General features: G+C 30.9%; 1 protein-coding gene across 3 annotated transcripts in view; it reads right to left on the bottom strand.

The window, feature by feature from the left end:
- Positions 1-857: 857 nt before the first annotated feature.
- LOC139490504 (uncharacterized) overlaps positions 858-24,260 on the bottom strand; it is a 154,580-nt gene continuing 131,177 nt past the window's right edge. For 2 of the 3 annotated variants that reach the window (XM_071277283.1, XM_071277284.1), the window contains exons 11-14: positions 23,785-23,898; positions 22,949-23,119; positions 21,386-21,448; positions 858-1,078 (exon numbers count right to left, since the gene is read on the bottom strand). In XM_071277283.1, coding sequence (XP_071133384.1) covers positions 861-1,078; positions 21,386-21,448; positions 22,949-23,119; positions 23,785-23,898 — 566 coding nt within the window. In that variant the 3' untranslated portion in view covers positions 858-860. Of the gene's footprint in view, positions 1,079-16,678; positions 19,129-20,809; positions 21,008-21,385; positions 21,449-22,948; positions 23,120-23,784; positions 23,899-24,260 lie in introns of those variants that run through there. The other variant, XM_071277282.1, reaches the window with a different exon arrangement.

The following is a 24,260-nucleotide window of genomic DNA, read 5'->3' as shown; positions in this document are numbered from 1 at the left end:
TAGTGAAAACTTGTTATAGTTGAATAGTTTTGTAACTAAAAAAAAATAAATTTTATTCAAAGAACCATTGAAAGTCATTCTTGAAGATTGAAAAATCAATTTTTCCCTTTTCTCGACTTATTTTATATAGACAGAATACAATATTTGGACATTTGAGAATACCTGATAATTTCCAGGCTTTGTTTCAATATTAAGTCCCAGTTGAAAAAATGCATTATATTGCATGATTAAGTGAATTGAAATATTAATTGTTTTACAATCATATTACTAAATAAACCTCTGAAGGGGAAAGCCCATGAACACGTATAGAAATCAAAAGGGTGATTATGGTTTTATAAACAATTTATCTAAAATTCTAAAAAAATACTTTGTAAATCAATTTCCTTCAATCAAAACAATTTATATAATACTTTTCTAATTTCCACTTTCAAGTTACTGATTTCTCTTTTTTGACTTGCAGTTTATACCAAATTCACGTATTCTGCTTCAATTTAACATTGGTTTCTTAAGCTTTAGCTTACACAATACTCACAGCACATATGACTATTTTATAAATTGAACAAGTATTCAAATTGTTAACTGTGTGATGTTTTGGGGAAATTTTATATAGATTTTTTAGGGTACAATGCTATAAAACTGTGTCAAAGCCTTTAAAATATACAGAATAAAATAAATTTGACAATATTGTATCTTTTAAAACACCATTCAAGTCATTAATGAGACAGACAAAGAAACAATAAAGAGTAGTTAAACAATATTTTCTTTTTTACTCCACAATGTGAAATGGCAGTTTTAATCTTGATTTTTGAAGGAGTTTGCCTTAATAAATTTAAAGAATTATTCAGCAAAATAATTGATATTTAAAGAAAACAAATCATACATCTGGGGAAGAACGTTTTTATGGTTCCTTTGACAAGTTCGTTACAAATAGGACACTTTCTCATGGCTGGTGCACAGTCCAGACAACAGACCAGACGACCACAAGGAAGGAAAGCAATAGCTACTGAGTTCTCCATACATATGGTACAGGTCAATTTATCCTTTTGCTCTTTATATTCCTCTAATACTTTTTCAAATCCTAAAATGACAGTAAAATGTACTTTGCATTAATTGGTACATATCAACTCATTCTTCTGCACTCTTTCATTCTATCATAATTTTTGAAACCATACATTTATATACAGAAATGGTATTTTCATAATAAATGTTTTAAGCTTTATTTGAATTAAGGAGAAAATAAAATCTGACAGGTGAGTTTTTTTTTTTAAATTCTTTACTAATTTTACTTGAGACTATTTGCATACTATAACTTTTTAAAGAATTCCATTGTTATAAAGGTTTGCAAAAACCTTACAAAATACCATTCACATATTTTAAAATTGAAAGTACTAGACTAAATTAGATGAGGTCAAGCTCAACTCATTAAATGAAACTGCGTTGATATTATATAAGACTACCTTCCAAATAGGACAGATCATCTGTGGTGTGTTCAGCTCCTGTTGGTTGTTCTGTTGTTGTTTCTTTAAATAAATAAAAATACTGATACATCTGATAGATTATATTATGACTATCTAGATTGTCAAATTCATTTTAGAGTGACAACAAGAAATTTTACAGATGGACTGGCAGTATTAAACATAATGATACCAATGACAGCATAATCCACCTGTTCAATTTCTATAAATTAAACATTTGTTATCCTGAATTTGTCAGCTATCTAAGTTTCTTCATATAAAGATGATTTAGAGATGATGGAACCCTACACATTTTTTCATTAGGTTAAACTTTAATCATAATTCTTATCACAATAGTTTAGAATAAAATATAAATGAAAAGATACTTGAAGTATTTTAATTAAAATGAACCTAAAAGAATTAGATATTTGACAAATTCTAAAATTAATCAAAATGTATAATTAGCTTTTTTATTTTTAATTTTTAATAAAAAGACTTCACCATCAAAAATGAAATCTGTCAACCTAATCCAAAAGGTGTTTAGAAGTCTCTAACAGCATATCAAAATGATTTGGTCAATATTGGTTAGATGAAACAAAATAATTGACTATTTTACAACAGTATTTTTGGAACAAAAAATATTGAAATCTGTCAAACAGAACAAGATCTATCTTCAGCGGTTAATAGAGAAACAATTAAAACCAAGTTATATTGTTAGCAACTGCTCAAAAATGATACACCTGTTTTAAGTTTTTAGTTAAAGTCATATGAAACGAGTGAGTGGTGAAAAATAATGTTTATCCAGTTCTTGAACCAATGCATGTATATATCATAAACTTAGTCCTCTGTGCACGATTTTATCATTTTTTAAGCAAATATATCGTATAATAGTCATTTTTTTCTCTCTCTGTCTGTTATGATTTAACAAATATGGCTGCTCATTAAATGCCGTGTTTTGAAGCCGAAGTTTACCGATTGTCACCTTATAGTAAACAAATAACAAAAGTCATGGGTATTGAGCACGTGTTTAACATGTACAATGAGATAATTGTTTATTTTAATGACAGATCCATGCGTATTGCGATCACCGGATTTTAACGAGAAGGGTTACGCTCAGGTCACTATGCATACGGAAAATATGTCGGCGAATTGCTTCCTTGCAGCAAGCAATTAAAAATAAGTAAACTTTTTCTAAATGTGGACAAATAAAAGAATTTTCCTCAGAAAAAAGTATATGTACATAAGTTGTATAATGAAAACTATCCATTTAGTTTTAAAAAACATATGCATATTTTTTTTTAATTTGAGGTTTCATATGACTTTAACCAAAAAATGATGAGTGATGAATCTTAAACATTCTACATAGTGAAGCTATCTCCCACTACACATATGACAATAAATTTCAGGAACCTCCTATTTGTTGTTCACAGAAAAATGCGACAAATATTTCATGACCAATTACATAGTTTTTTTTTTATTTCAATGCGCATCACTCTTGAATCTGACAATCTAAACTATATCAATATTTTATGATCTTTAACAACATTTCCAAATAATTTGGTCAAGGTTCCTGCATTCATTAAACATGTAGTTAATAAGTCATGAATCTGAAAACAAATCACACTGTAAAATATGTAAATACAGACTGACATTAAATATCATGAAGGTTTCCTGGAACAATGTGTAGAAAAAGTCAAACATGACCGTTACAAGTTGGAATATTGAAGTGTTTCTTTTCGGTAAACAGGAAGTTGACAATACATAAATCTAAAACCGCATTACACAATAAAGCATGTTTGTACTGTGTGTTTGTATGAAAACTCATTTTAACTTTGATTGCAACTCTTGAGAAAATTCTTGAGGCAGATTTCATTTGTAACACCCAAAAATATTCTTCGGAAATATCTGATGAGTAACTCACAAGGCAGAACATTCTTACATTCATCAGAATCACTGGCTGAATTACAGATATACAGGGGTTAAATATATTCACTGAAATTAATAAGTTTTTCTGTTGAAGAAAATTTTGCTGACTTCTGTTTCTGTCAGAGATACGTTAAGGCCAAATATCACATTTGTGGCACAACTTCATTACTATTATTGTTAATTGATGCGTATGTGTCATCATGTACATGTTCTCTCTCTTCCTCTATTTGTAGGATAACTTCATAGATCTCTGTTGCCTGTAGTTCTGCATTGTCATGTGATCTCCATGGAATTGATGGTATAACATATTTTAACCTTTAAAAGCAGTCCTCTCAAGGAAGTTACTTGTTGCAAATGTTGTACACTGAGATTCATAGTGTAGGAAAACATATATGCTGGCACTTTTTGAGATCAAATAGAACAGGAATAAATGAACAAATTTATATAATCTATAATACTAAAATTACGAGGTCCAATTTGGCAGCCGTCATGGGGAAAAAACAACAAATCAAAGAATTCAACGGTATATATAGCTAATATAGGACAATGATACAAAATTAACAAATCTAATAAAATAATACCCAACCACTTAGAATAACAACACCAAAAAACACAATTATATGCAATTCATGCCCAATTTACTGCCACACGTTTTCCCCATATGATTATCCTATTTTGTCAAAAATTCAAAAAAACTTCAGTTTATTCTATGACTATTCCTCTACAATCCTTTTAACTTGAATATAATTTTATTCTGCATTTCATAATCCAAATACACGTATTCAACATATCCAAGTGCATCCACAAGGGGATTTCTTTATCTATTAATGGACAATAATAGCTTTTTTATATTTAAATGCACCATAAATGAACTAAGCGGTAGCTGTTTTTGGTAGGAAACCTGTTTTCAAATTAATCCAAAACTTTCTTGGGTTTTTGATTATTGCTTCAAAAGAGGGGCGAAAGATACAAGAGCGACAGTCAAACTCATAATTGAAAATAAACTGATTAACTGACAACTGATACAACTATATCAAGTGGCATATATATAGATGTGTATGGTAGTTGAGTCAGGTCAAAATCAGGTCAGATATCTAACACAACATGAAAACATCATGCCTTTTGTAAGGTACCAGTTGACTGTGTTATTTTCAAATTTTAGTCTTTTTGATTTCGACTAAAGTGTTTTTGGTGAAGAAACAGAATATTTTAATAAATGGCATTTAGTATCTATTCCGTTTTAAAAAGAGACGTGGAAAATAATTTCATATACAAGAAAAAAAGAAGAAGAAATACTGTATGCTCTTCAGCTTCGTACTTTATTTGGCCTTTTTACTCCTTTTTTATTCGACCGTCACTGATGAGTCTTTTGTAGACAAAACGCGCGTCTGGCTCAACAAATTTTGTTGTTTTCAGTCCTAGTATCTATAATTAGTTTAATGACTATGTCTCGGTGTAAATATACAAAAATAAGATGTGGTATGATTGCAAATGAGACAACTCTCCACAAGAGACCGAATGACACAGAAATTAACAACTATAGATCACCTTACGATCTTCAACAATGAGCAAAGCCATACCGCATAGTCAGCTATAAAAGAGGGACGAACATGATACCAAAGGGAGAGTCAAACTTATAGATAGAAAACAAACTGACAGCGCCATGGCCAAAAACAGACAAATCATAGTACAGAAGACACAACATAGAAAACTAAATACTAAGCAACATGAACCCCACCAAAAAATGGAGGTGATCTCAGGTGCTCTGGAAGGGTAAGCAGATCCTGTTCCACATGTGGCAACCGTCGTGTTGCTTATGTTATTACAAATCAGGTAAAAGACCCCGAAATGACAATGAAAAACAGTTCAAACGAGAAAACTAACGGCCTAATTAATGGACAAAAAATGAGCGAAAAATAAATATGTAACACAAAATCAAACGACAACCACTGTATTACAGGCTTCTGACTTGGGACAGACACATACATACAGACGGGGTTAAACATGTAAGCTGGATCCACACCCTTCCCTAACCTGGGACAGTGGTATAACAGTACAATATACGAACGCACTATAAAAACACGCTTCCTTGTAAGCAAAAATAATATATATAGGAAATCATCTAATAAAACGCCACCCATGTCATATTACATCAACTTAAAACTTTATATTAATATATTCCATATGGTAGTAACACTCATTCATTTTCAATCATTAGAGATAAGGCAATAAATGACGCAAATTTAATCTTAGCTGCTGTATTATTAATTTAAAGTTCAATGAGATAGATGCGGTTACAGTTGGGAATCAAGCAGCATATCTATACTCGAATTATTCAGTTAAAATACATCTAGTTATTGATAACTTGAAGTTAAAGTTAAACGTCTGTTTATTTTTGCCATTCGCCATGAGAGAGGCTTCTGTATGAATTTAGCACAAACAACCAGCCGAGAAGATGAGGAATGGATCTTTAATGCATCCTTATATTCAAATAATTATCATTATTCGAAAGGACATAAAAGAGGTTTTTTTACCTAAGTATTTAGGAATTGATCATTTTAAAAGACATCATATAAGTGAAAACACTCAATTCAGAAGAAAGCACACGTTGCAAAACAACAAACAAGCAAATTATTCAAACACATTGTCTAAAAGCTAATCTAAATTCTTATCGAAAATATCAGGATTAAACATTAGCGGCAACAGTAGTTTACAAATGATGAAATCTCACAGAAGATAAAAAATAATGGTCAACAAAATTTCAAACAAACCAACTTTTTTCAAGAAATCCCAGATACTCCAATAGGCACGGGACCAGTTGCAAAGACTAGGTAAATAAACACATAATAGATACAAGGACTAAAACTTTGTGTGTGTGCCAGACGCGCGTTTCGTCTATAAAAGTCTCACCAGTGACGTTCGAATCAACGTCACTTGTAGTGCATTCATCACCTACAATTCTTATCCACTCAGGCAAAATGTCTTAATCGGTATTAAGACACAATGGGTATATTTTGCAGATCAGAGGATTATCATGTTATCTAATTATCTACGCCTTCTTAAACATATCGCTAGTAAGTTGAGACATAAACGTCTAGCAATTCATGATTGGGACTGTAAGACATAGTGTCCGTTTCATTGTTTTCCCTCATTATTCTCAAAGTGAATAATGAATAAATTTAAAGGCGATACTACGAATGGAGTTGATGAGCAATACTAATGGTTGTACAACATTAATCGGGGTAAATTTGAGGCAACAGTAGTTTACCGGGTAGAAATCTGTATTATTGATTCAGATTGATATTATTGATATGTTATGAGATTTTCACTGTTAATCTCAAGTAACACAGATTACGCATAGAAAATAACATTGATTAAGAATATTGCCTTGCTTTAAGGAAGTTCGCTGCTCGATTTCAAAATACTTTAATTCATAAGAAATCACTCGATGTAATTGTATATACACAAGTTATTCAATTGATGTTTTTGGAAATTTGAGACACAGTTTTCAAGATTCATTTTCAGGGCAAACATTTATGCGTCACAATTAAATAAATAAGGACAGATCTGGCGGGAGATGTTAAATCATTATGAACCTTGCTGTAAACCAGTTGCTACTGATATAGTGAGATAACTCCGCCCACTTAGATAAACGACAACTATTTATGATCTCAGAAGTTCAATTACACATTGCATTTGTTGTTCGAATATGAAATCTGTTAATTTTAAAATTACATAAAACGGTTTTAACATTTCCCCTAAAGTAAGTTATGCATGTGAACCTAATATTTTAGTTGGTCAGTCTACAGTTTTCATTTAAGGGATTTCCTAAACTGTAATTGTATATAATAATCAAAGAGCAGAATGCTCTGAGGGATACGATTGCCATAGTTTTCATTGACACATGTATAGCAGTTCTGCCAAATTTTCATTAAACAAATGCATGAGATTTGGCCAAAATTCAAAAGATCAAAAAGGAAAGAAATAGATCCAAGAATACTGTTGCAAAATAAGCATGAACATGCGCGAGTCTCAAGCATTTTTGGCCGGTAACCCTGGTACAGCTGGATAGTATTAGTCTCTAAACTAATTCAACTGCACATGCAAAATGTAACAATCTGAATAGTCACTCAACTTAAAGAATAGCCAATCCCCGTTACAAGTGTATGAGCCATGTACTTATTGTGTTTTATCGAATTATAGTTATCCTGTACCATTGTAAACTCGTACCATTAAAAAAAAAAAAAACTCGAACCATTGCTAACTCGTACCAACTTATTTAAATGCATTCAAATGGTGTTAAATGATGAATATACATGATATACGTTACTTTCACCCAATACCTCTTAAGTCTGTAAAATGTATATAATTTGATAGTACAATGACCAATTTGTAGCTTATGTTCCTTGTATATTGGATAGAAAATACTGTGGCAGATGTAGATAATTAAGGTATATACAGTTTCACCCGAAGAAAATTTTTCATGAATAATAAAATCTTAGCAGTTAGTCAAAATGATTGCCAAAATTATTTTTACTGTCTATAAATAAATGTAACAATGAAATTTAACTGATTCCTGTTAAGGGGGTCCGCATTTTCCCCGCAAAAAAAGCACATGGCTTTCAACAATTGTAAACATAGCATTCAATTTGTGATCATGGATTACAGCTTTAATTAACTTAAATTGGATATATACATATTCAACATGTTCAATTTTAATAAGGTACAGTTAAAGCAATGTTTTAACTTTCCTCTGGATTAAGTTCTACAGTGGCGGATCCAGAACTTTTCCTAAGGGGGAGCCCGCTGACTGACCTAAGAGGGGGCCCGCTTCAGTCATGCTTCAATGATTCCCTTTATTATCAACCAAATTTTTTCCACAAAAAAAGGGGGGGGGGCTGGATCCGCCTATGTTCTAGTTTGAAAGATCAGTTAAAACATTAATGCTTTAAAACATTCTTTATTTTTTTCTTAGTTTTCATTTAACTCCTGTGTAAAATTCAAGTAATTCAACTTTATTTCTATTAAGTTTACAAACAGAAACCCATAAAACATCATATTTTTTATATATTTTTCTGAATGTTACGACTTCCCAGTAGTACAAGTTAACTTTTTTGGTTCCAATGCCGTGGTACGAGTTAACTTGCTTCCGTATCTTATCACCGTAATTCTAGGAGAAACCCTAAACTGGACCCCTATCATATTGTGTTCACTTATCGCTACACTGACCTTCGGTGCGAAGCTATATATAGAACGGCGGACCAGTTTAGGAGGAACCCCATTTCTTACTCTTTAATTATTGAAGTTCCTTTGGGTCAGAGGGCATGACTCCTTTCCGTACACACTCCTCTGTTTACATTGAGATCGTTCTTAATATAATACGACGTTTACCGGCATTAACGAGTTAATTCTTCTTGACGAATACTTCGAAAAGGGAGACAACTCGAAACGATAACATGGAAGATTCCATTTCTGCTGAAGGGGTGTTATAGGTAATTTTTACGATGAAACATTTATTTTAATTTAAATTATGCATGTGATTTAAAATTATGCAACAACAATAGCCCTCCATATGCAGACAGACATAGAAAGAATCCCATGAGTTTCAAATTAATCAATGAAGCGGGGAATCACTCAATCTGATACCCCTTGAAATCAGGAAAACTACACGCATGTGGGGTCTCACTAATTAGCGACAAAAAGCGTCAAGAAGCGACAAGAAGAAAAATAATAAGTGACAAAAAGCAACAAGAAGCTATTTAGCGACAAGAATACATTTTGTTATCACATACATTAAAATATTTTTTAGGATTATATTGAAAGATGAAGAAATAAAAAAAAATTCGATGAAGAGATTGTGTACTTTTTATTATCATATTGATAGATGTAGAAATTAAACATGTGTAAGAGCATGGAAGTATTATATTGACAGGAACTCAAACAAACCGACTTCAAACGTTTATAGTGCGATGCCGCAAAATCGTTAAGTATCTGTTAATCAATTTGACATCTTTCAATTAGTTGTATCGATGCATGGGTTCAACGACGTTTTCGGGATACTCGTAATTACGGAATTTACCGAAGTAACCGGATGTATACATAAATGTCAAGGATATGACATTTAACGACCATGCCAATATTTGACAGTTGACAATTTATAGTTTTTAGGTTTTCTATGTTAATAAACTATCAACATTTACAAATATTTCACTAATTAATATGGACATGCACGATTTTGATGATACAGAATTTGAAAAAATTATCGGAGAAGAAATTGAAGAGTTTTATTGCTTTTGTAAATCTGAAACATGTTCAATAGAAAAGATGATTCCGTGTGAAGGACCCGACTGCAAAACAAAATTTTTCCACCACAGTTCCGCCATATCAGTTTACTGAAAAAAAAGTAATGCTATTCTTCATTTGATTCAGTTGTAGTAAAAAATTAACCATCCCCCTTTTGCGCTACCAATGTGAAACAAAATCATTACTGACAACTAACTGATTAATTTCAAACAGATGCCATATAATCCCCCCCCCCAAAAAAAAAAAACAGAAAAAAAACGTAATCGTTTGCATGGACATCATTTTCAATCGCAAATATCTATTTATTCTTTATATTCGCTTATTTGTTTCTCTGTTATTTGTTTTGTGCATAATCAGGCCAATAGAATTTTTTTCATATATTAAATGGATTTGCTAAAATATGTTTAAGGCTGTAAGGTGACCTATAGTTGAAAACTTCTGTTTCATTTGATCTCTGGTGGAGAGTAGTCTTATTGGCAATCATATCTTCTTATTTTTATATTGAATTATAATAAATGTCTTGTGTAAGGAAACAAATAGTTGTAATCTGCATGTATAATTGAGGTTTACTGCTAACAAATCACCTGTTGAATTGTTTACTGAAAGTCCGGTGTCAAATGTTTCATTCATTTCAACAAAAAGAAAATTTTATAAATTTCCTAAAGCAAATCCGTCAGACGCCAGAGCAATCTCGGACCTGAGGTTGAATTTAAAAAAAAAAGAAGGTGTACATGTAATCTGTGTTTTTACTTGATACATACTAGAGACAATCACGGGCGTAAAATTATCCACCTCTTAGTGCTTAAAACAATTTCTATAAATATGTTAAGTTACATTTTACGATCGAGAAACTATTAATATGTGTGTTACACTCGATTAAAATTTACAATCTTTAACTTAAAATTTGAGTTATCAGGCGCCATCAGGCACACTACACGGACATCAAATTATTTTCTGCAAACACTCTACTTCAGAGTCATGTAATCTGCATAATCCGATATTTCCCGATTTCCTAGTTCTAGTGATAAAAACATATTAGACAAAACTAAAAATAATCTTATCTTCTTTCCAAATACAGTTATTTTTCTTTTGTCATTCTGTTAAATATGGACCGATTTTTAAGATTGTTTCAGCTGTAGTCTTTAATTATTGAATAGAAACAGGTGTCGTTATTCATGTAGCGATTCGCAATTAGCCACGGGAGTTTCCGTGTTTATTTACATCGGTAGGTAGATTAGACCCTCGATAACAGATCACGTGATAAGATCAGTTTCTGTAAACTACAAACGCGAGGGCGGCATCGCAGATACCCCACAAAGGAGTTATCACATACTTGACATACTGAGTCGGAACCTTTTATTTTCCTAAAGAAATCAGTGGGGTGCGAATGTGCTAATTTGTCGTTGGAGTTCCTGTCAATATAATACTTCCATGGTAAGAGCAAAGGAAATGTAAACGCTATAAAATGAAAATAAAAACAAAGATTTGTCACCTTCCCTTTGAAGGATTTAATAAAACAAAAACATGAAATATTATTTCCTTCCTAACTGTACAATTTATTTTTCCTGATAGGACCAACATTAGCTGTGGCTTCACTCTAAGGTAATACACAATTAAGAGCAACAAATGAGATTAACTAGGTGCGTGTCCTTTGTTTTATTGCAACAATAACATCCATTAACACCTTCATCAATTACACGCACCAGAATATAAAATTATTGTACCGAATAGTGAACACCTGTTGAAAACTCAAGATTGTCATCAGTTTCCTTTAATCTTCAATCTATATGCATAAACATGATAAATATCGTTAAATGAGACAATACACTAAATAAAATGATGAAAAATATTCACATTTTAATTATGTTTTCCTCTTGTTTGATTTCAGTTCTTAATTTGTATTTCACAATTTGTGTATGAATTTTCTGGACAATTATGCACAAATAATGCATTTTGCAAGTTAATTATATATTGTACAAAAATGGTTTTAAAAACAAATAAAAAGACAAAATATACTTCCTGTGATACCTTATAAAATATCATGTAAATAAATGTAGCAACTGAATTAGATTTACAAGTTTCATTCCCCCCCTATCAAAATTAACTTTCCTGTCGTTGAAATTGTTTTCTTTTGCATATTTTTTTAATATTTATTTCGAATAAGAAATATAAATAAAAAAATGTTTTCTTGTTGCTAATATTATTCTTCTTGTCGCTTCTTGGCGCTTTTTGTCTCTACAATTCTTTTTGTCTCTAATTAGTGAGACCACGCATGGACATTAATACATAAACAAACCGCGACTTGCGATTTGGAACAAGAACATTTATTAAATGATATGATGAATGGTTCTCCATTTCTTTATGAGAGTACAGTATCAAATATCAGTTTCATAACGGTAAAATATAGAAATACTCCACTTCAGTTCTTGTGACAGAAATAGAATTATCGATCGGCTTTCAGAGAACTCTCGCAAGTTATCAAAATTTGGGAATTCCCTCTGACGTGTTTCTAAATTTATAAAAACACCAAATATAAATACTGTTTAATTCTGATTTTCCGTATTGTTAAAAACACGCATATAAGTCAAGGAAAATATCATACATGAAGATTATGAGTAAAACATTACAGGAAAGTTGTTTATGTTCAATTGTTTTGCTTGTTTTTACCTTTTAAAGCAAGACAATCATAAGAATCTGAGATGTTGCCGAATGTTTAGAATAAAACGAATGACGTGAGGGAGTGTGTCATAGGGTCAATGGTAAAAGTCTACAGATTGCTTGACAGCAATCGTATCCCAAAAATATGGTGTTTTACAAAAAGGAGAATTTTTCTAATGTCTGCAATTAGATATTGAATTTGTTTTAATTTTTATAAAATAGAATTCATATATAAACATTCACCTGGAGAAAATATATCTGGTATAACCACCAGCACTAACATCAGCAACATTAAATGTATTTTTATTTGGACTACATTATCATCTTTTTTTCTATAAACTCCAAGTCCACATCTTTTTCATTAATGTTCTTTTTAATACATGTAGCTGGTAATTGGTCATGAAGCTGTGGAATTATTCTATTGGTGTTCGTAATTTGTATCAGTCAGACGAGTGCATTTGTTTATAAAACTAATTATCATCAAAACTCAATAACAGTGCAAGATATTATTTAGAAGTGACAAAAACAGCTGAAGATGAAATATTGATAGAACTTGATTTTGTATAGTGAGTGCTACCTTAAAACATTCACAGAACTGTGTTTAATAAATTTAAGTGTTTTGCGATGATAATTTCACTTTATGAATGTTGTAACTTACAGAAAACAACGTTTTACTGCTAACAAACTAAGTGTGTTGATGCCTCGACTCTTTTTCAACCATATGTATCGTATTTAAGGTAGCACAATACAAAAAGAAACTAGATGTCATCAAAATAATACTCCTTACAAGAATACGTGATGTGGCTACACTGAGCAATTTATCATAAAACTTCAGCAAAATTTGAAATGACAATTTTCGTAAAGATGAACATGTATTCATCATATTTGTCTAAAGAAATTTAATTAACAAACTGTCTGAAATTGTATATATGATATTAAAACAGAAAATCACCTCTTCAAAAAATTAAGAGAAAAAAAAAATCATAAAAATACATGCAACCAAATCAATTGTTTTGGTCAACAAAAACTAAAAAAACCCAACTTTTTTTAAAAGAAATTGCAGAGACCAGTTGCGAAGACTCATCATAGATACCAGGATTGAAATGTTGTATTTGCACCAGACGCGCGTTTCGTCTACAAATGACTCTTCAGTGACGCTCGATTAGAAAACCCAAAATTCCTAGAAGTTTTGCCAAATACAATTAGTAATCTTTTCCTGCTGTAGAAAATCCTAAGTATTTATAAAAAAATCGAAGTTTTGTAAACAGTAAATTTATAATTATGACAATATCGATGATAATACATGTCAACAGAAAAGTGTTGACTACTGGAAAAAAAATTCCTTTTGTTCTTTAAAATTGATTTTAAAATGTTATAATTCTAAAAACAGAATTTAATATTTTTATCATTAATTTACAGAAAAATATTTACAAACGGTTTTTGCCAAACGGAGTTAAATCTCTTTAATTTGTCAGATGCACAGGATGTATATTAAAGGGAAATTCACATATATTTTCAATCTATCACTGTATGAGGTCAAGGCAACATATCGAAAGGACATATACTACGCATACAAATCATGAACCAAATTTTATTGACCCTATCATACATACGTTAGGAACATACCTCATCATAAAAACTCAAACTTGTATGATGAGATTAATTGGCATATATAAGACAACCAGATGCTCCGCACGGCACAACTTTATACGACCGTAGAGGTTGAACCCTGAACGGTTGGGGCAAGTATTGACACAACATTCAAGCTGGATACAGCTCTGAATTTGGATTGTGATTAAATAGTTGACACAGCATAGGTTTCTGACACAGAATGAATGTGGTCTCATGAACTTAAAAATATTTTTTTTGCTTTTGAGCAATTTACTATGCTGTTGAATATTAATCCTCTCAAAGAAAAATTATTTGAAGAAATTTTCCTTTTAAACTCTGAAATCTAAAATGAGAAAAAAAATTGATCCCCACCCTTTATTTTGATTTACTTCCCCCTTTCCCTTATTCCAAAAATGATCTCAATTCAAATTTCTAATGGAGTTTGCAACAATAACTACTCATTTAAATACATCATAAAATATTAAAATATAAAATGGCATACAGTCATGGTTAAAATTAATATTAATTAAAAAAATAAATGGGGAATGTGTCCAAAAGGACACAGATGATGCCCCCGCTAGAATATACCGTTATAAAGGGACATAACTCAAGAACTGTAAAAGTGAAGCTGCCAAAAATTTAACTTAAACGGAGTTTAGAGGTAACAAGCATTATATACACATTTCATTAAATTTATTTGTGACAAACTTAAGTTAAGAGAACAGACACTAAAAAATTCTTCAATTTTTCCACTTGTAAAGGGCATAACCCTAGAATGGTAATGAAAGTGCTTGTAATCACTGAATGGTAAAGATTGCGTTAATGTATCAGTTGGTAGTAAAGTGAATATTGCATTGTATATTGTGTATAGCATTGATTTAAATTGATTCAACTTCTATTCTGGACAAAGAAAGATAACTCCAATTTTCAAAGAAGATTATATAAAGCATTGGTTTTAGGTGATTCAACAACCATTCTAGACAAAGAAAGATAACTCCAATTTATTGACTTGAAACTACAAAAATGCTTGTTTTTGGCCCTTTATTCCTAGACTGTTTTCCCCTATAACCCTTAAACTATATCTCAACCTTCTACTTATGGTATGAAACATTGTGGTACAATTTCAGAACAATTGAAATACTTATACACAACTTATTGTTTTAACAGTAGATAAAATTCCTAAACCGTAGGGACCATAACCCCCAAAATCAATCCCAAGCTTCCTTTTGTGGTTATAAACATTGTGTTAAAATGTTATTGATTTCTGTTTACTTATACTAAAGTTATAATTCGGACACCACCCATCTTCGGACGACAACGACGACGTGATACCAATATACGACCGCAAACTATTTTGCGGTCGTATAAAAACTCTTTACAACAAATCCCTACTAAATATGTATTGTTTAATTGGATGAATACTTTCTTGAGAACTTTATAGACTTTTAATCTACTTAAGCACATAAATATGGCAGATTGATATAGCTTTCAGAAGTGAATCATACAATCTATGATGTCGTATTCATTGAAAAGATGGATCTTGACAAATCTCCTGAACACATAAACACGATAGTATTATCAAGGTCAGATTGTGAAATATGAAACAGTTGTTTCCAGGTGATGTCTTTTGGAGGCTCTTCTCACTAATGCAAAACCTTTTATACAGGAACGTCACCAAAAAAAAAACACACAAAAAAACAAACTCATGTTCATTTAAAGTGTAAGCAGTTCACGAGCAACTAGTGGTTTCAGTGATGTCAAATTCTTCAAATGTTTAAACATAAACGAAAGACTGTGGATTGATTTCCGACGACAATATGTGAATCATTGAAAATACAGATATACGACAACGGTAAACGAAATAACCATGGGATAAGCTAAACTTTCAAAAATATGACTTCCTCAGATAACTTTATTATCCACAAAACTTGGTTCAATTGAAAATGTAAGCAGGAATCCTTGATTAAGGAAATCATGGCAGGAAATACAAACCCTAGAAAATAATAATACTATATGAGCAGGTGTTGCTGGAATGGTGATCCATTAAAATGGAATAAATAATGAAAAAACAAAGTCTCATATTCATAGTTATAATATGAGAAGGTATACAGCCACGTCTTCGTTTTCCTGGATATGAAAATACCCTGCAGATGTTCTTAAGACAATAGACGCAACCATCAATAATTATTTAAGAATTTGTCATACATTTTTGATTTAGGGCTACAAACCTAGCCCCATTGGTGGTAAATGGTCATTGATATACAGATATAAGCAAAGGCTGAACCCAAACGACATATTGGCTAAAAGTAATATTTTGAGTAACAATACTTTTTACATAATACTTCGATGCAAGGTCGTCATGGTCGTAGGTATTGTTCATATTTATTTTGACGAAAACGTACGTGTAAAATTATCATTTTAGGTTAAAATTAGACTAGTGACATCACAAATAACCTTTCTGGACAAAATAAACCCAAATAATACCTGCCTGTTCATTTAAAAATGAAATTTACATAATTTGGTAGGCTTAAATCATTTTACTACTTTGAAAATTGAAGGGCCAATAGAGCACTAAGTATACTTTCTCCATTCACTTTACTGTATTTGAAGTGTTTTGATTCATTGCGATAAATGTGATCATAATAATACATCAAGTATGAATTATTTTGTTGAATCACAAATGATTTATAGGGCATGCTTACTTGATAATAATGATTATACGAATAATAAATATATTTTTTTTTATTATACACTAAAAGCCCTAAAATACTTCAAATACACAAAATATGAATACAGGATATCATGATTCATAAAAGAAAGTATTATTCAAGAAAAAGCTCATTGAAACTCTTGTTTACAACAAACTATTAATACATAAAATTATATACATGTACAAGCTTTCTATAAAGTTACAAGTAATAGATTACATAAAATCATATGAATACACAATATCAACTTTTAAACTTGTATACTAATCAAGAACAAGGATGTGTCCATAGTACACGGATGTCCTACTCGCACTATTATTTTTTTCTATGTTCAGTGGACCGTGAAATTAGGGTCAAAACTCTAATTTGGCATTAACATTAGAAAGAAAGTAACATGTGTACAAAGTTTCAAGTTGATTTGACTTCAACTTCATCAAAAACTACCTTGACCAAAAACTTTAACCTGAAGCAGGACAGACGAAGGAACAGGCGAACGAACGGACGCACAGACTAGAAAACATGACCATTAAACTGAAATATATAGACAAATACAAAAGTTGAGATATATTGATTTATCTTCATTCACACAACACGAATTACACACTATTCAATCAATATGCAAATACTGCGTTGATATATGATTACCAATAGGACAAGCAATTCAGAGTTGAGAGTGTAATTCAAATGATATCTCTACAGAACTCTATAATACAACATATAATCTGACAAAGAGAAAAAAATAACTCTGCAAAAAAGATTACAATAGTGATAGATGTTGAAAAACGTTCAGTGTTGATATTCTATGTATGTTTGTTCCCAATAAAAACTTATTAGGATAAACCTTATCTAAATTCTAAGCTAACAAGTTTTTTTCTTAGTCTTAAATGATTTATGCTTCGCAAGGAAATGTGACAAAGGAAAAATAACCACACAATAGTTGACCTCTGCAGAAGGCGTCCGAGAAATTGCATAAGCATTTAGCCTCAATGGACATCATTGGACAATACATTAAGGTTGGCGGTTCTGCTTATTAGAGAACATACATACCTTACATTTCTATATAAAGCATTTATATAGTATGGTATCTCAATGTGTAGAGAAAAACTGCTGAACAAGTTTTACTACAAAATAAAACTGGTACAGTTCAGCATTTATTTGTTTATGGCTTATCAATTAACATAAAAAAATAAAATTTGTTTTAAGCAATTTACTCGTCAACAATGCAAATGCTGACTTTTTAATAAATTGATTTTATTGTAAACCCTAAAGATTATCATTTTAAACTTGACTTTACTATTAACATAAATCTAATGTGATTATAATTCATATGATGGTCATGTGCAACAATCTTAAAACAAATCATACAGCATGAAGATATCTATTAATACATCATGTGTCACATATTCCTTAAATGTTAAGAGTATAATTCAAATGATACCGTTATAGAACGTTATATCATTCAAGTTGTGAAACTACTATAAAATAGTAATAACCTTTTAATCATTATTGTAATGCAGTAATTAAGATTTATGTCAATAGTAAAGTTTCTGATTCTTCAGAAGTATCTGTAAATTTAGAAATTTTTCCAACCTTTTTATCAATAAAAAAAGACAAGTTCTCGCAAACATTAAAAGTCTGTATTTTCAATATTGATACCATAGTGCATTTTAGGAATGTCACAAATCACAATAATTTAATCTGGCATTTGTATTAAAAAATTGCAATAGTAAATGGCCAAAAAATTTCCAGATTTACAGTACTTCTTGCCGACCTTCTTCAAAAGAGGGCATAATGTTACTTTTTATACATACATATTCTTGAGCACAAGCTTAAACATTACAAGACGAATAAGCTATTGTTTTTTAAGTCTCTCATATATAATGGAATGAATCAACCTAGTTATTCTATCACTAAACATTAGTATATGCAGTTTCAGCATACTCTAAAATTACTTCTCGAAAATCCAAAACAGAAAGGCTTGCATAATCAACCATTCTTGAATAAGTCCATGCAACGACAGCCTTATAGGTGACTGAAAATTGACTATGATAATTAATGAATTGTAACTATTTCTATTATAAGTTCTTTACAATATTATTATCATTACATAAAATGTGGACTAATTTTAGCTGATAATTATATGTAACAAGAATGTCCAGCTTGACAAATTTTGCAAGTGTTTGATTATTGTTTAGGCAACATGATTGAATAAATACGGAAATATGTCCATGGACTTATGCACAGACCCTTGAAGGTGTGGCATTGAAATCGAATTGATAACGGCTTTATGGTTATCAATGATCTTTAATACGATTACGATAAAGTACATCATATCAGACAAACATCCAGTAGCCAATTGGAAAGCAACAGTGATTCATCTGATATTTGTTCTCGCTGAAAAGGCCTTTAAACTTATTAGGCCCTGAAAACCACTTTGGATCGGCTTGCATTTACTCTACATTCACTACCTGAAAAAATAATCATTGAAATGCTAGCATATAAAGCATATTTAGTATATGAAATTAGATTACTTGCTCTGATATTTTTCAATCATTGAACTATATATTTGTTAAATTGATGCTTTGTCCGTATTGGTCGATATGCATTTTAATTTCAGTAGTAAAGTCCATCATGGAAGTTTTCCATTCCCTTGAAATTTACATTTCAATTGAAAGCACAAGCTGAATGAATATTATATCTACTGCAAAACAAACTTTGAAATTTCGCTTGAATGGAAAAGTGGTGATATGTTGTTCAATACTAAATTCCAACTCACACTTGAAAAAAGACACAGAGCTTTTACTTTTTACTACTGTTTTTCATCTCAAATTTACATTGAGTAAAAGAGGGAAGGAAAATTACATTAAACATTACAGTGAAAAACATTGCAAAAGCAATCCACGACAAAAAATTCAAAGAACAGTCTACAAAACACAACACAGATATCTCAAGTCTAAACAATGCCATTCCCAGCATAATTCGAGTGAACTTATGTGCTCAGGAAAGGTATTTAGATCTTACTCCTCATATGGCATCCAAAAATATAAATTTAGTGATGAAGTTAAACGTTCGTTTCTGGTAGTTAGATGCTCAAATCTCCTGCATATGTGTATTTACTTTTCAACAGCTTGTGTTGATTATTTGAAGTGTGACAGTCTTAACATTTAATCTCTCTAATTTCAATTTTTGCAGAACTGACTGCATAGAAAACAAGAAAGAAATATTAATTTTGGTCACCTAATTATGTCCTATATTCCCATAACTTTACTTTTCTAAGTAACCTGTTGTCAATGTGTGTTTACAGTCACTTTTAAAATATGTTAGTTTATTAGAAGAGAGAGTTCTCAACCATGTATTGTTTTCTGATTATTTTTTACAGTTCAAAAATATTCTTCATTTGTGCCTCTTCTCTTTTTTCAATGCAGTTTCACAAAATTCGCATATTTTGTTTCAAATTACATTGGCTTCTTGAATGTTGGCTTGTACAATACTTTCAAACGATAAGACTATTCATAAATTCCATATATAAAGACAATAACAATCAAAACCGAGGAGTAAACAAAGACTCAAAAAACCAAGGACATTTACATCAACAGTTATAAATAATAAATAAGAAACAACACACTGCACTAAAAACCAGGAGTGAAATCAGGTGCTTCGGAAGGGTAAGCATTTCCTTCACCGTATACGACACCTGTCATGTTATTTCTTTGTTCAGTTCGGTAATGATGGAAGGTTATATAAAACATGACATGTAAAAGTTCTTTTTCGTTCTGTCCCTTTGCAGTGTACAATACTATGGAGTTGTACTCATTTATCTTAACTGTTTTTTACTAATTTTTTAAGACCATACAGAAACCCTATAGTTGTTAATTTATTGCGATTTTGTCTCATTGGCATCTCCTTTTCTTTTATATACAGATAACAATCGACGATATTGTGTCAAATATTTTTTCCATCCTTCTAGAGATCATGAAAGCAATTTTTGATACATAGAAATATACAAGAAGGCCAACCAATATATTCTGTTTGACTTCTATAAAGTGTTGCAGAGGCAGTTTTGGTATACATTTTTAACAGAGTTGTGTTAATATATTTGAGGAAGTATTTAGAAAATGAAAGAAAACATATCTTGAAAACAAATCATACATCAAGGAAAGAAGGTTTTGATGGTTCCCTTGACAATTTCATTACATATAGGACACTTTCTCATAGCTGGTGCACAATCCAGGCAACAGACAAGATGACCACAAGGTAAGAACGCAATAGCTACTGGATTCTCCATACATATGGTACAGGTCAGTTTCTCCTTCTGCTCTTCATATTCCTCTAATACTTTTTCAAATCCTAAAATGACAGTAAATGTACTTTGCTTTAATTGGTGCATGTCAACTCTTTTTTCTGCACTCTTTTATTCTATCATATTTTTTAAAGCCATAAATTTATATACAAGGATGGTATTTTCATAATAAATGTTTTAAGCTTTATTTGAATTAGGGATAAAATAAAACCAGAGAGGTGAGTTTTTTTAGTCTTTACTAAGTTTACTTGAGAATATTTGTATACTATAAACTCTTTAAAAGCATTCCATTGTTATAAAGGTTTGCGAATACCTTACAAAATAACATTCACATATTTTAAAACTGAGAGTACTAGACTAAATTAGGTGAGATCGATCATGTTCAATTCATTCAATGAAACTGCATTGCTATTCTACAAGATTACCTTCCAAATAGGACAAATCATCTGTGGTGCCTTCAGCTCCTGTTGGTTGTTCTGTTGTTTCTTCTTTAAATAAATAAAAAATACTGATATACTTAATATTTATATTATGACTAGATTGTCAAATTCATTTTAGAGTGACAACAAGAAATTTTACAGATAGACTGGCATTGTTAAACATAATGATACCAATGACAGCATAATCCACCTGTTCAATTCCTATAAATTAAACATTTGTTATCCTGAATTTGTCAACTATCTTATAAAGTTGATTAAGTGATGATTGAATCCTACACGTTTTTCTATTTGAGGTTTTAACTGTAATCACAGTTCTTATAACAATAGTTTAGTATATAAAATAAATGAAAAATACTTGAGGTATCTTAAATAAAATAAACTTAAAAGAATGAGATAGTTGACAAATTTTAAAATTAATTAAAATGCATAATTAGCTTTCGTATTTTTTTTTAATTTTCAATAAAAGACATAATACTTGACCATCAAAAAATGAAATCTGTCAAACTAGTCATAAAAGTGTTAGTAGTCCTAATCAACATGTCAATAATTTGGTCAATGTTGGCTAGATGAAACAAAAGAATTGACTATTTTTCAATTGATCAACAGTATTTTTGGAACAACAATAGTGAAATCTATCGAACTGATCGACATTTATCTTCAGTGGTTAATAAAAACATTTAAAACGAAGTAAAACTGTTAGATACTGCTCAATGATGATACACTTAACTAAAGATTTAGGTAAACCAAAAAACTGATGCATAATGAATCTGAAAACATTTCACACTGTGAAGTTATATCCCACTTAGTCTGACAACATATTTCAGGAAGCTTCTATTCTAGTTCACAAGAATCATGTGACATATATTTCATAAATAGCCATTATGTGTAAAATCATTTTAGGGGAATGTAGCTATTTTTCTTATTACAAATGTATTGGCATACTTCTTAAATCTGTAAACCTAATCTACATTGGTATTTAATGGTCTCTAACAACAATTCTAAATGATTTTGTCATGGTATCTGTATTCAGTACACATGTAGTTAATCAGTCATGAAGCTGAAAACAAATCACACTGTAAAATATGTTCACAAACAGCCTGACATTACATATCTCGAAAGTTTCCTGGAAACTGTGTATAAAAAGTCATAGAAGTTGGAACCTTAAAGTTTTCAGTAGACAGGAAGTTGACAATACATAAATCTAAAACCACATTACATAATAATGCATGATCGTATGAAAACTAATAACACATTTCAACTTTGATTTGCAACTCCTGAGAAAATTCTTGAGACAGATCTCATTTGTAACTCCTGAAAATGATCTTTTGGAATATCTGTAGCTCCTAAGAAAGAATATTCTGACCGAATTTCACCAGAATTTGTCGGCTGAATTACAGACAGACGGATAAATAATATATATACTAAAATATATTTGTTTTTCTGTTGAAGGAATTTTGCTGACTGCTGTTTCTGTCAGAGATAGGCAAAATATCACATTTGTGGCACAACATCATTATTATTGTTATTAATTGATGTTTCTTCATGTACCTGCTATAGCCACACTTGTTTGGGGCACCACTTGATAAGTGGGCTGTGTTAGAGCTAATTGTTGCCCAGATGTTGGTAATGCTGATGCTCCTTGTTCTCTCTCTTCCTCTATTTGTAATATAACTTCATAGATCTCTGTTGCCTGTAGTTCGGCATTGTCATGTGTTCTCCCTGTAATTGAAGGAATAATATTTTTAACCTATTAAAGCAGTTCTCTCATGGTAGTACCTTGTTGCAGATGTTGTACACAGAGATTCATAGTGTAGGAAAAAATATATGCTGGCACTTTTTGAGATAAAATATAACAGGAACAAATGAGCAAATTATTGTAAATAATGAATTAATATTGAAAAGTAGTTATAGGAATGACTTTAAATGGTCTGATTTGCCTACAAAAAAAACCCCATAGAGAAAGCTGGCAATACTGGACATATTATCACTAACAGAATAAATTGAATGGATAAAAAACTTCGTTTATTTATAACTAGGAAATGGCTTCAAAATGTTAACAGTACTGCAAGTTCTTATAGTAAAAATTTTCACCTTGACAGGATTTTAATTATATAAGTCTACCAAGTTAAACGAAAATATAAAATATGTTTTTCTTTAAGATTCATTGGAGATCTATATGTCATCATTGCTGACATGTTTGACATATATCAGTAGGAGAAGAGATATCCTTGGATCTCATGGTTTTTTGTCCAACAAGACCTTAATACCACAAGAAAGAATTGCATTTCTTCTAACAAGTAAAGTTGAAATTGGAAGAGGAGCAAACTGTATTGGCATAGTGCTGAATTCTTCTTGTGATTTGAAGATTTGAATAATATATTTACCTGTCTGTGTTCTATTGGATCTCCATCGATCTATAGCCTGATTTATTATGGTATCATCTTTCCCCATTTCTCGTAATGTCTGGACAGGAATGGATGACATTATATTAGCAGGTCCTAAAATAAAACATATGAAAAAGCATCAGGAAGATTGCACTGCTGAAATTAATTATTTTATAGTACACAATGAACATACCACAAACTGACAGCATGGCATGATTTCATAATTTAAAGCTTGTTTACAGAAAAGGTAAATTCTAGCCAAATTTGATATGGTACTGTTAGCATTGATTTGTTTGTAGATAATTTTAGCATCCTTAATTTTTAAATTAAAGTGTCAAGTATTTAAAAAAAATTAAATGGAAAATGTATCCTACGGACACAGATGATTCCTCCTTGCATATAATGTTATACTTGGACATACCTTAAGAACTGTAAAAGTGATTATTCCCAAAATGTTACTAGATCAGAGTTTTAAG

This window comes from Mytilus edulis, chromosome 10, assembly GCF_963676685.1.
Source record: "Mytilus edulis chromosome 10, xbMytEdul2.2, whole genome shotgun sequence".
NCBI classification, from domain to species: Eukaryota; Metazoa; Mollusca; class Bivalvia; order Mytilida; family Mytilidae; genus Mytilus; species Mytilus edulis.
The sequence above is the reverse complement of the archived record's forward strand: the minus strand, read 5'-3'. Positions and strand labels throughout refer to the sequence as shown.